The following is a 13,328-nucleotide window of genomic DNA, read 5'->3' as shown; positions in this document are numbered from 1 at the left end:
ATAGAGCTTTTTGGAATCTCAACTGTACTAAATGGAAAATAGAACCTTTGTTAGGAGACCATTGCTTTGAGTTCTTGAGAGATGCAGCTTAATTTGGAATCAGGCCAATTTTTGCCTTGAAGAGGAAAATAGGTTTTTTTTTGTTAACAAATATCTTGAGCGTCTTTTACATGCAGGCATTTAAAGCAGAGGTCAGAAACTTTCAGTAAAGGGCCCTAGAGTAAATGCTTTATAGGCTATGGGGGCTTCATGGCTTAGGCACTTGGTCAACGCTGCCACTGTAAAAGTAGCCATAGACAAGGTAGTAAGATGACTGGGTATGGCTGTTCCAATACAAATTTATGTACAAAAGAGTGGTGGGCCTTTCTGTTTCCGATCTGACCCCAGACTATAGTTTGCTGACCCTGATCTAAGGTGTAGTCAGAGGCTTTTAAGAGTACCATCCAATCCCCTCTCTCCACTTTAAAATCTAATCTAGAGGAAAAAAAGGAAATGTAAAAAATCTAATGAAAGTAGCATAAGGAACAATAAAGGAGAAAACCTAATCAGATTGTCTAACGAACGTGTTTTCTTTATGGTAAAGTTGCCCCATCAAGCAGCCAGGAAACTATGAGGGAAGATACAGGTGAGGAAAAGCTCCAAAGAAGGTTAAAGTATGAACGTGGTCTATGAAAACTGCTAAAAAAGTGGTTCTTGGACTCAGCCATAAAAGAAAAAATGAAACATTGCCATTTCTGACGATACAGATGGACTTAGAAGATATTTTGCTTAGTGAAGTAAGTCAGACTCAGAGAGACAAATGATCTCGCTTACATGTAAAATAAAAGAACAAAATAAAAAACCAAGAGAAATAATTTTTACAGTTCCACAAAAGTTGTAACCATAATCTCTTCTCCACATGCTGCCTCCTACATGCGTCTATGGAGTTCTAGCTCACCAGCCTCTTTGAGCTTCTCTGGACTGCCTCACAGACATAGTTTGCCCAGAGTCAACTGTTTTCTCCATCTGACTTGACCTTGTCTTACTCACCTTCATGCAGGAAACAAGCAAAGTCCAAAACTTGGAAGAGGCTTTACAGAATAAAGTTCTCTTAATTAAAAAAGAAGATAAAGACATAGCTTACTAAGGCAACAGGTACTGGGTTCCATTGTGAATATACAACCTCTGTGGAAGGAGATTCATTAAGAAAGGGGTACCAGAAACCAGAAAATCCTCAAGAATCCACCTATTTCAAACGATATGAGCCTTAGGATGTCCACGTGGAGACGAAAGCATTGTAAACAACTCAGATTTCTGGATTTCATGAAAATCTTAAAATCATCTGGTGAATAGTTATTGAAACACTAATGTTTTCATATTGCAACAACATAATTTTATTTTTTAAACAAGCAATGTTATGATATGATGTGAGATATGCTTCAAAAAATCCAAGATACTGGCACAGGGTGCGGTGGAACTACCTATGCGTAAACAGTGTATATGCAACAAAATTAAACTGACAATGCTTAAAGCAGGTGATGCACCTATTTTAACTGTAAGTACCCACAGCTATAAAACAGGATTGAAACACACCGGCAATGTATAAGGTTGCCATAAGATTTGGGTAATACAATTCTTTAAACGACTTAGCATGATTCCTGTTGCATAGCAGAGGAGTAAATGTTTACTTCACTGAAATCTTATGCCGAGTAGAGAGTCTGACTTCAGAGAGGACTAAAAGACCTCACTCAGAGCTCCTGTGAGGGCAGAATCTCATGAACCTGAACCTTGTTCTCGGGCATTTCCTCTATTTCCTCATAACTTGTGCTCAACTGGGACAAATCCACAGCATCGTCATTAGATGTCAAACAGCAGTGGTCTGTGGTGAGTTGGCTAACAACGAATCCATTTGAGAATCCGATTCAAAAACACTACAAGTCCTCTTATTCTGAATAGTTATAGGTACAAAAGGCACAGAGATTCTCAAATCCTCTGATGCCGGGTTGGCTAACAACGAATCCATTTGAGAATCCGATTCAAAAACACTACAAGTCCTCTTATTCTGAATAGTTATAGGTACAAAAGGCACAGAGATTCTCAAATCCTCTGATGCCGGGTTGGCTAACAACGAATCCATTTGAGAATCCGATTCAAAAACACTACAAGTCCTCTTATTCTGAATAGTTATAGGTACAAAAGGCACAGAGATTCTCAAATCCTCTGATGCCGGGTTGGCTAACAACGAATCCATTTGAGAATCCGATTCAAAAACACTACAAGTCCTCTTATTCTGAATAGTTATAGGTACAAAAGGCACAGAGATTCTCAAATCCTCTGATGCCGGGTTGGCTAACAACGAATCCATTTGAGAATCCGATTCAAAAACACTACAAGTCCTCTTATTCTGAATAGTTATAGGTACAAAAGGCACAGAGATTCTCAAATCCTCTGATGCCGGGTTGGCTAACAACGAATCCATTTGAGAATCCGATTCAAAAACACTACAAGTCCTCTTATTCTGAATAGTTATAGGTACAAAAGGCACAGAGATTCTCAAATCCTCTGATGCCGGGTTGGCTAACAACGAATCCATTTGAGAATCCGATTCAAAAACACTACAAGTCCTCTTATTCTGAATAGTTATAGGTACAAAAGGCACAGAGATTCTCAAATCCTCTGATGCCGGGTTGGCTAACAACGAATCCATTTGAGAATCCGATTCAAAAACACTACAAGTCCTCTTATTCTGAATAGTTATAGGTACAAAAGGCACAGAGATTCTCAAATCCTCTGATGCCGGGTTGGCTAACAACGAATCCATTTGAGAATCCGATTCAAAAACACTACAAGTCCTCTTATTCTGAATAGTTATAGGTACAAAAGGCACAGAGATTCTCAAATCCTCTGATGCCGGGTTGGCTAACAACGAATCCATTTGAGAATCCGATTCAAAAACACTACAAGTCCTCTTATTCTGAATAGTTATAGGTACAAAAGGCACAGAGATTCTCAAATCCTCTGATGCCGGGTTGGCTAACAACGAATCCATTTGAGAATCCGATTCAAAAACACTACAAGTCCTCTTATTCTGAATAGTTATAGGTACAAAAGGCACAGAGATTCTCAAATCCTCTGATGCCGGGTTGGCTAACAACGAATCCATTTGAGAATCCGATTCAAAAACACTACAAGTCCTCTTATTCTGAATAGTTATAGGTACAAAAGGCACAGAGATTCTCAAATCCTCTGATGCCGGGTTGGCTAACAACGAATCCATTTGAGAATCCGATTCAAAAACACTACAAGTCCTCTTATTCTGAATAGTTATAGGTACAAAAGGCACAGAGATTCTCAAATCCTCTGATGCCGGGTTGGCTAACAACGAATCCATTTGAGAATCCGATTCAAAAACACTACAAGTCCTCTTATTCTGAATAGTTATAGGTACAAAAGGCACAGAGATTCTCAAATCCTCTGATGCCGGGTTGGCTAACAACGAATCCATTTGAGAATCCGATTCAAAAACACTACAAGTCCTCTTATTCTGAATAGTTATAGGTACAAAAGGCACAGAGATTCTCAAATCCTCTGATGCCGGGTTGGCTAACAACGAATCCATTTGAGAATCCGATTCAAAAACACTACAAGTCCTCTTATTCTGAATAGTTATAGGTACAAAAGGCACAGAGATTCTCAAATCCTCTGATGCCGGGTTGGCTAACAACGAATCCATTTGAGAATCCGATTCAAAAACACTACAAGTCCTCTTATTCTGAATAGTTATAGGTACAAAAGGCACAGAGATTCTCAAATCCTCTGATGCCGGGTTGGCTAACAACGAATCCATTTGAGAATCCGATTCAAAAACACTACAAGTCCTCTTATTCTGAATAGTTATAGGTACAAAAGGCACAGAGATTCTCAAATCCTCTGATGCCGGGTTGGCTAACAACGAATCCATTTGAGAATCCGATTCAAAAACACTACAAGTCCTCTTATTCTGAATAGTTATAGGTACAAAAGGCACAGAGATTCTCAAATCCTCTGATGCCGGGTTGGCTAACAACGAATCCATTTGAGAATCCGATTCAAAAACACTACAAGTCCTCTTATTCTGAATAGTTATAGGTACAAAAGGCACAGAGATTCTCAAATCCTCTGATGCCGGGTTGGCTAACAACGAATCCATTTGAGAATCCGATTCAAAAACACTACAAGTCCTCTTATTCTGAATAGTTATAGGTACAAAAGGCACAGAGATTCTCAAATCCTCTGATGCCGGGTTGGCTAACAACGAATCCATTTGAGAATCCGATTCAAAAACACTACAAGTCCTCTTATTCTGAATAGTTATAGGTACAAAAGGCACAGAGATTCTCAAATCCTCTGATGCCGGGTTGGCTAACAACGAATCCATTTGAGAATCCGATTCAAAAACACTACAAGTCCTCTTATTCTGAATAGTTATAGGTACAAAAGGCACAGAGATTCTCAAATCCTCTGATGCCGGGTTGGCTAACAACGAATCCATTTGAGAATCCGATTCAAAAACACTACAAGTCCTCTTATTCTGAATAGTTATAGGTACAAAAGGCACAGAGATTCTCAAATCCTCTGATGCCGGGTTGGCTAACAACGAATCCATTTGAGAATCCGATTCAAAAACACTACAAGTCCTCTTATTCTGAATAGTTATAGGTACAAAAGGCACAGAGATTCTCAAATCCTCTGATGCCGGGTTGGCTAACAACGAATCCATTTGAGAATCCGATTCAAAAACACTACAAGTCCTCTTATTCTGAATAGTTATAGGTACAAAAGGCACAGAGATTCTCAAATCCTCTGATGCCGGGTTGGCTAACAACGAATCCATTTGAGAATCCGATTCAAAAACACTACAAGTCCTCTTATTCTGAATAGTTATAGGTACAAAAGGCACAGAGATTCTCAAATCCTCTGATGCCGGGTTGGCTAACAACGAATCCATTTGAGAATCCGATTCAAAAACACTACAAGTCCTCTTATTCTGAATAGTTATAGGTACAAAAGGCACAGAGATTCTCAAATCCTCTGATGCCGGGTTGGCTAACAACGAATCCATTTGAGAATCCGATTCAAAAACACTACAAGTCCTCTTATTCTGAATAGTTATAGGTACAAAAGGCACAGAGATTCTCAAATCCTCTGATGCCGGGTTGGCTAACAACGAATCCATTTGAGAATCCGATTCAAAAACACTACAAGTCCTCTTATTCTGAATAGTTATAGGTACAAAAGGCACAGAGATTCTCAAATCCTCTGATGCCGGGTTGGCTAACAACGAATCCATTTGAGAATCCGATTCAAAAACACTACAAGTCCTCTTATTCTGAATAGTTATAGGTACAAAAGGCACAGAGATTCTCAAATCCTCTGATGCCTACATTTAAAACCCAGTGAAAAACCCTAACCCTACATTGTTTTATGTCTTAACACAATGCCCTGAGTGGCCTATACCCTGTCATTAGAAGGCCTCTGGGCTCAGAAACATATCGCTTTACCTGTGTGAGTTTCAGTGTGGTTGCTGGCATTGTAGGAGCAGAGGTAGACACCCTAGGTGATGTTGGAACACTGGTGGTCTTAGGTGGCGCTAGAAACAACAGGAAAGCAAGGATTAATCAAGCAGCAGGAAACTGGGGCTTTATGCTGGCCCTGTACATTAACTCACCCAATGAGCGACGAATCCCAGACAGAATGGGGTTCTCTCTAATCTCCCCTGATCTCAGAATTCTTATTCTTGGTCAGCTAGAATCTGACAGGGTGAGCATGAGGACAAACTTGCTAAAAGTGGTAATCATAATCAGTTCTCCACATTCTGCCTCCTACATCTGTATACAGTGTTCTACCTCACCAGCTTCTCTGGGCTTCGCTGAATTGCCTCCCAGATGAGGTTTCCCTGGAGTCAATTGTTTTCTCCATCCGATTTAACCTTAACTTACTCTTGTTCACGTGGCAAACAGCCAAGTCAAAAATTGGGAGATCGTAAAATAAAATTTCCCTTAATTAAAAAAAAATAATAAACTATAGAGATATAGCTTACTAAGGCCTCAGGTAGTATTGGATTCTACTGTCAGTATTAGACCTTAGTGGAGGGAGATTCATTAAGAAAGAGCACCAGAAACAAGAAAATCCTCAAGAATCTATTTCTTTTATCAAATGGTAAGGTTATTAGGATGTCCACATTAAGAGGAATGAAATGTAAACTGATGAGATTTCTGGATCTCATGAGATCTTAAAAGCAAATAGTGAACACTTGTTGGAATGCAAATGTTTTCATATTACAACAAGGTCATTTGGATGTTTTAACAAGCAGGGCTGTTATATGAGGTGAGATATGCTTCAAAAAATCCAAGGCAGGGCAGAGTGTTGGGGCAGAACTATATCTGCTTACACAAAGCACATGCAAAAAGATTGATGGTTAAAGTTGATAATATATATAATTGACCATATCTTACATAATATTACCTATTTTCCATGTTTCAAATTCTCAATATTAGTTTTAAAATGTGAAGAAAATTTCTCTTATAAATTTTCTAAGACAGCATCTCAGAAAAAGGGCTGTCGATTAAGATGAATAAGTTCCGCTTGATAAAAGTGTTCATTACATTTCACAATGGAGCAGTTGCGTGCTTTTTCATGAATAAACTAATATTTCTGAAGCATTACTTAAAGAAATAGTTGGCTGACTTAAAAGATCCTCCAGCCTATGGTCTTGAATCAAAGTTGTTCTTAACACTTCATTCTACATAAATAAGTTATTCTATTTCCCAACAGTCACTAAAAAAAGAGACTGTAGGAACCTCTTCTTTCTCTAATAAAAGAAGAGAAAATTACTACCAAACAGTAAAAGTCTCTGTTCACTCACATGAAGACATCGAAGGAAGAATTAAAACAACTCACCTGGCTTTATTTCCAATAATATGTTGACTTTCTTGTCATTAAACCACCCTGAGTGCTCAATACGGCAGCAATATGTGCCACTGTCGGATTGTTGTGCATTCTTTATGGTTAAAGATACATTCCCTTTTGGAATGATTCCATTCAGCTCATAACGCATGTCCTTCTGAAAGGTGACACGATATCCATCAGTCCAGATGAGTTGATCTGAGCAAAGGGACCGAGGACATCCCCCTCGGCCCCAGCACATGGTTGTGATTTCACTAGCTGTTGAGTAGGTGCAGGGTAGCGTGACAGGCTGACCCACCACTCCGCTTACTTGTACTTGAGAAACTACAGCATCTGCAAATAAAAAGAAAACAGGACACGAGGCCTCAATATTTTAATTTTACATTTATTTTCATTTTTTTCTTTTCATATAGTTTATTTTGTTTGTAATCATATAACTTTATATCTTGAATTTAAAAATTCTATATAGTTTATTAACATCTTTATTAGCATTTCGTTTACTTGATATTTGTAAATATGACATAATTTAAACTTTTTTTCTGTACTTAGAATTGCTTCCTAATGGGATAGACCTCTAAGAGAAAAAATTATCAGTATAAACAGCAGAATATTCGCAGTCTCTTTTTTTCAAATTCCTTTTCAAAACGTATGAACAAATGACACTCCAATTATATATGAGTGTGTATTTCATTCTGTGTTTGACAGGTATCTGCTTATCCATTTGAAAATTCTATTGCATTTAGAGTTTCAATTTTTTATTTTTATTATAATTTCGAAAACTGCTACTACAAAAGAAGTAGCCTCACAAGCCCTCTCTCATAAAAATAAGCAGAGCTACAGTTTTCTCTAACGTATTGTCAGCTTAAAGGCAGAAGTCTAATAAACTCTTCATAAATCAATTTTTAGAAAATGGGTTTCTAATATATCCAGGAGGAGCTAAGGCTTATCAAGTGCTTTAGGGTCAGCCCAAAATTCCAAGTCAGTACCCCTTGTCATGAGTTGATGACAGCCAGCACTTGAGCAAGTCTTACTTCCCCTGGTGAAACCAGAGAACTTGAGAATATTCCATCAAGTACTAAATTATGCCACTTAAAACCAAAAACTCTCTCCCGTGGTAGAAATGCCAAATGCACCCAAGGTGGTCCTTAAGTGAATTCTGAGATTCATCAACTAATCATATTGATTCATTTTTAAAAACATTTTTCTAAATTTCAATTACAGTTGATATTCAATATGATACTAGTTTCAGGTGTACGCCACAGTGATTAGACATTTGCATAACTTACAAAGGGATCACCCCCATAAGTCTAGTACCCATCTGACACCACACATAGCTATTACAATATTATTGACTATATTCTCTATGTAGTACTAATCCTAACTAATCTATATTTCAGACTGGGCTGTGAGTTTCAGAAATCTTCTAAAAATAAAATCATCATTGTTACCTAAGAGTAGTTTTTCACTGGAATCTTATAATATTTATTTTTGCCTAACAGCATTTTTGGATTACAGATATAATACATACTAATTATAAAAACTCAGTTATAGAAGTATTATAAAAATAATACTTCCCCTATAATCCCACCTCTAGTGATCGTTGTTTTTTAAATCTACGATATATTTATTTCTAAATTTTTCCCTATCTCATATAATGTTTTGAATTTAAATGTCCTATTTTTAAAAGAAATAATTGCACATGTTAAAAAAAAATCAACTGCACAGAAGGGTACAATGAAAGACTGGTCTCTTTTCCATGCCATTTCTCCTCTCCATCCCCTCCCACTCCGTGATAATACCTTACTATTTCTTACATACAGGTGAGAAGTCCATGCATTCCCAAGTATCTACCCATGCCTTTTTTTTTGTTTAAACACAAATTTCAGCATATGACATACTGATATGCACCATGCCTTGCTCACCAGCCACAGATTTTGTAACTCATAGCATTTAAGCAATTTCTTTGGAGTAAGATTTCAGCCTGGCTCTTTGCTCACTAGTTGATCCATTACCTTCCAACAAGCCCCAAAACACTCACCTTCCTCCACCATAACCCACACACCCCCTTTATTCCTCTATGCTCATGCCCTCCAAACCCCAGCCTACATATGCACTTACCTGTCCAAAGTAGTATGAGGCTTGTGAAGGCTAACCAGGGATGCATGATGCTGTCAGCCTAAGGGAAAGAGAAAACAGACTGCGTGGTGTGCCCCTACCAGATGGAATGGAAGCAAGTCTTAATTCTCAGATTGCAACTTTTCCTATCACCCTGACTGGGTGAATCACATGAGCCTGCCCTGCTAAGGATGAGGGAGCATGGCTTCGACTCTCTGTTAGCTCTGGGTGGCCGAGGGTTCCACACCTCTAATAGACAGGCAAAGCCATCCTCGAAAGCAGCCCCATATTCCCCAGCTCCTTCCCCACACAGGGAGTCCAAACTGACTCCTGATGCTCACACAGGATATGAAGGAGCAAAAAGGAAGGAAACCAGAGCCAGGCTCAGTGAGGAGAACACCAGAGCACAGACCAGTCTTCCAAAGGTAGAGGTGTACTTACCCTTGGCCTCTGAGATGACAGTCAACTGGTCCTTTGGTGAGTACAGGATACTTCCTGCCCTGGGCCACAGTGCTTAGTCCCCAGCCTCACTTATACTGCCAAGTTACTCTATTAGCAAGAATTAAGCCAGAATGTGAATCACTGAGCCTCACCATTCACACTATGGAAGTAATAACTCAAACTGCATTTACAGATCAATGGCAGGATAATGTTTCTAGAATCAGAGTCTGGATCATACTTGGTGTTCATACACACGGACCCAGGGAAATACCCCAAACTGAAAATCTGCCTCCATAAGTGGAGGGCAGAGACAGACTAACAAAAGCAGCAGCCCACCCTGATCTGGCAACTAACAGAGTTTATTAAAGGAAACTTACATACAAGGCTCCTCCTGGGTGAGAGCAAAACAAAATGTATCCCCATTGTACTTGGCAGGCACCAAAGAATTATATAGAGCAAAGGGTGGGGATAGTCATGGGGACAAGTCCATGAATGCTACCAGGTACTGGAAATTACTTTACATGCTTGACCAGGTCAGGACAATGGCCTCGTCCAAGAACTGGCCTATAGCAGGAGGCAAGGTACTGACTAATCTCAGAATGGACATCAGTTACGATTAGACAGTCTATAAGGGGGGTTTCCAAGGAGGAAGGGTACTGACTAATCTCAGAATGGACATCAGTTATGATTAGACAGTCTATAAGGGGAGTTTGCGAAAGTAACTTCCATTCTGGCCTGAGCCCAGCTTGTAGGACAGGCAGCAGTCACGTCACAGAACAGTCTCTCCTCCACACTTCACCCCTCGTGACAGGCTCTTACAAACTCACACCACCCTCTTCCTCGAGATGTCCTGAACGGTCAGCCAGGGGCTTTAGTAGCAGGGAGATAGATCACTTAGTTGCCAATTGACTACAGTGGAGACACGGTTCACAGCGAAAGGAAAGACACATACAAGAAAGGAGATAAAATAAAAGAAGCAGTCCAAGTATTAGTGACAATTTTTTTCCATCATGCTCCCCCAGGACCCAAACCAGTGGGTTACCAGGTTGCCCAGGCCTGGGGCCAGATTATTTAAGGCATTTACTGGACTTTGTATATGTGCTGTCAAAGAACTATTAGCAGATTCGTCTGGTGTAAAAACACAACATTCAGTCTGGATAATGGCACAGGTGCCCCACCCCAGAATGAATTGCCACGTAACAGAAGAAGTCTGAAGGCAAACATTTAGTAGGGACGTGAATTGGGAAATCTTCTATGAGAATGACGCCTGTAGCCTGGCCACACTGTGTAAACCACACTTGTTGGCCAGGGAGAAGTTGTACTCTCTGGCGTAACAAGGTAAATAGAACCGGGAATATGCCAGAATAGAGCCCTTTCTCTTCTTTTCTATGGTGTGTATATCGATCCATGTGCAGCGGTCTCTAAAGGTCCCAAAAGCGTTAGGAGAGGGTCCCAGCAGAGACTAAGCACGTCCTGCCCATCCAGGGGTGTGAAGTAACTGACTTAAACTAGGGGAATGTCCCCCTGCAGATTCTACTAAATAGTCCCTGTTTTCGAAACAATAGGGCTTCATGCCCTCATTATCATAGCTCCTTGGTCCATGACAAGCTTAGGGCCTATTCTTGTGTCCTTTGTTTTCCATATGTTTGTTCTATTTTAAAACAGAGAAAGAAAACCAAATTTTGATTCAGAATCACCTTACTTTTAGTATTTAAATCCACTTCATTACATCTACTCTAATCTTGGAATGTTTAACCAGTCAGAACAAAGAGCCTGTTCCAGGAACCAGCAGATAGCAGAAAGCGAGGAAGGTTTGATTTATGTCCAAATGAATCCCAATTCTCATCAGACAATCTCTAAAGGGGTTTATGGAAAGCAACACCATTCTGGCCTGCATCCAGCTCATGGGACAGACAGCTCACATCACAAAAGTCTTTCCTCCACACTTGGGTTCAGATTCCATTTCTGCTGCTTGCAAAGCTGGATATCTCTACGTATTACTGAGCTCCTCCAACCCTTCATTTCCTCGTATGTAAAATAGTGCTAAAACACTTGAGATATCTCCTCAAAGGGTTGTTATAATGAGCAAAAAGCTGTGGGTGAACTTTGAAAACTAAACCTAAAAATGTATGAATACTAGCCAAGGTTTTTAAAGAATTTACTGTGTAACAGGCTCTGTGCCAAGCACCTATATGCATTTTGTCCTCACAGGCCCCCTTAGACAGGTGCTGTCATTCACCCCATTTGTGGAGGAGGAAGCTGAGGCTTGGAAAGGGTAAGTGAGCCTAGATTCCAGGTGAGGCCTTTGGATTTTGCTCTTAAACCATACAAACATATGTAAGCCTGCCTTAGCACATCATTAACTCCCCTTCTGGTATAAAGATGCAGTAACTTCCTTCTCCCAGGAAGGCGCTGTTCCCCCATCTCTAGCCTTTTGGTAGCTCATGACAGCTTCATGGCAAAGTGAATGACGGCCTCAGCATCCTCTGATTATGGGTCCTGTGTTCCCAGGAATGTGAACCCCCGACTCCAGCAGCCTCTGCACTGAGAAGAAAGCTAAAGCCTGATGCTGTAAACCAGCATCCCAAAGAATCTGGAGGGGATGCTCAAGGGAATGCCTGTCGCAAAGGACTGGGCCCTGGGTGGGGCCTTCCACAAAAAGTTGACGTGGAAATGGCACCAAACACACAAATAGAAGCAGACCAAGAAAGTAGTTGGAAAAGGAAAAATAAATGGGATTCTGGAAGCCAAGCGAAGCAAATGCATCAATGAAGAGGCAATAATCATGAATCTGATGTTGCAAAGGCAAGGGATGAGATGTATCTATAGTGCTGAGCAACCCGGAGATCATTCATGGCCTTCACAAAATCAGTTTTGGTGAAGAGTAGTTTCCTGACTGTTCACTTCCCATATGTATACCTAAGAAAACAGTTTACATAGACAGGAAAGATTTGGAGGGAATTGAGACAGGGAACTCTTTCAAAGAGTTTTGCAGCCGATAAAAGAACAAAAAAAAGCAAAGGAAAGTTAGAGAGTAGGGTAAAGAGGAAGATTTATTAACATGCCAAAAATCACAGCATCTTTGTATGATCTGGAAATGACTGAGAGGAGGAAAAGTGATTTGAGAGAAGTTTGTGGAGCAATGAAGGGATGGAATCCAGCGCCAAATTAGGGGAGTCCCCTTAGACATGATCAGGGGGAGCATGTGGGTGACAGCAAACCGACTAGGGACTAATGAAGAACTGTCTGGCAGCACTAAGGGGCCGCTGGAGGCGGGTGTCATGAAAGTGAGACCAGCCCAAGCGGCCGATGCTATTCTCCAGCTACCTGAGACTGCAGGCCATGATGGAGGGGTAGTAGATTCCACACCTAAGGATGGCTAAGTTTTTTAAATCACCGCATACGACCATGCTACTCTGAACACGCCTGATCTCCTCTGATCTTAGAAGTTAAGCAGGGTTGGGCCTGGTTAGTACTTGGATGGGAGACTACCTAGGAAGACCAGGTGCTGTAGGCATTAAAAAATCAAATCAAATAAATAAATAAATAAAGTCATCTCTGGCATCTGTAAATAATCCAATCAAATATCTCCCCATCTTAAAAGCATCCAATGGCTTCCCAGTGCCAAACTCTAAAAGCTGCTCACCTCCAAGCTGATCACACCCTTCCACTTTGAGCCTCACAAAACTCCAACCAACCCAAACCAAACTAAAGCACTTGTACATGCTAATCTTTGTAAGCAGAGTACTCTCTAACGCAGAAGGGACAACAGTACAATCAAACCTGCAAAAGTCAGAAACTAATACCAGGCTTCTCTTTTACTAACACTACATTTTATACAACTAGTT

General features: G+C 40.3%; 1 protein-coding gene and 1 pseudogene across 1 annotated transcript in view; one reads left to right on the top strand and one right to left on the bottom strand.

The window, feature by feature from the left end:
- The window catches only part of HAVCR1 (hepatitis A virus cellular receptor 1), a 33,440-nt gene extending 23,363 nt beyond the window's left edge, over positions 1–10,077 (bottom strand). The window contains exons 1-6 of the mRNA XM_023528630.1: positions 9,858–10,077; positions 9,481–9,588; positions 9,043–9,100; positions 6,919–7,257; positions 5,520–5,608; position 5,476 (exon numbers count right to left, since the gene is read on the bottom strand). Of these exons, the coding sequence (XP_023384398.1) occupies position 5,476; positions 5,520–5,608; positions 6,919–7,257; positions 9,043–9,088 (475 nt within the window). The 5' untranslated portion in view covers positions 9,089–9,100; positions 9,481–9,588; positions 9,858–10,077. The remainder of the gene's footprint in view (positions 1–5,475; positions 5,477–5,519; positions 5,609–6,918; positions 7,258–9,042; positions 9,101–9,480; positions 9,589–9,857) is intronic.
- Positions 10,078–12,878: 2,801 nt separating this feature from the next.
- Positions 12,879–12,997, top strand: LOC111737732 (annotated as a pseudogene).
- Positions 12,998–13,328: the final 331 nt, after the last annotated feature.

The sequence above is a fragment of the Pteropus vampyrus genome, unplaced genomic scaffold (genome assembly GCF_000151845.1).
Source record: "Pteropus vampyrus isolate Shadow unplaced genomic scaffold, Pvam_2.0 Scaffold30, whole genome shotgun sequence".
In the NCBI taxonomy this organism is placed as follows: Eukaryota; Metazoa; Chordata; class Mammalia; order Chiroptera; family Pteropodidae; genus Pteropus; species Pteropus vampyrus.
The sequence above is the reverse complement of the archived record's forward strand: the minus strand, read 5'-3'. Positions and strand labels throughout refer to the sequence as shown.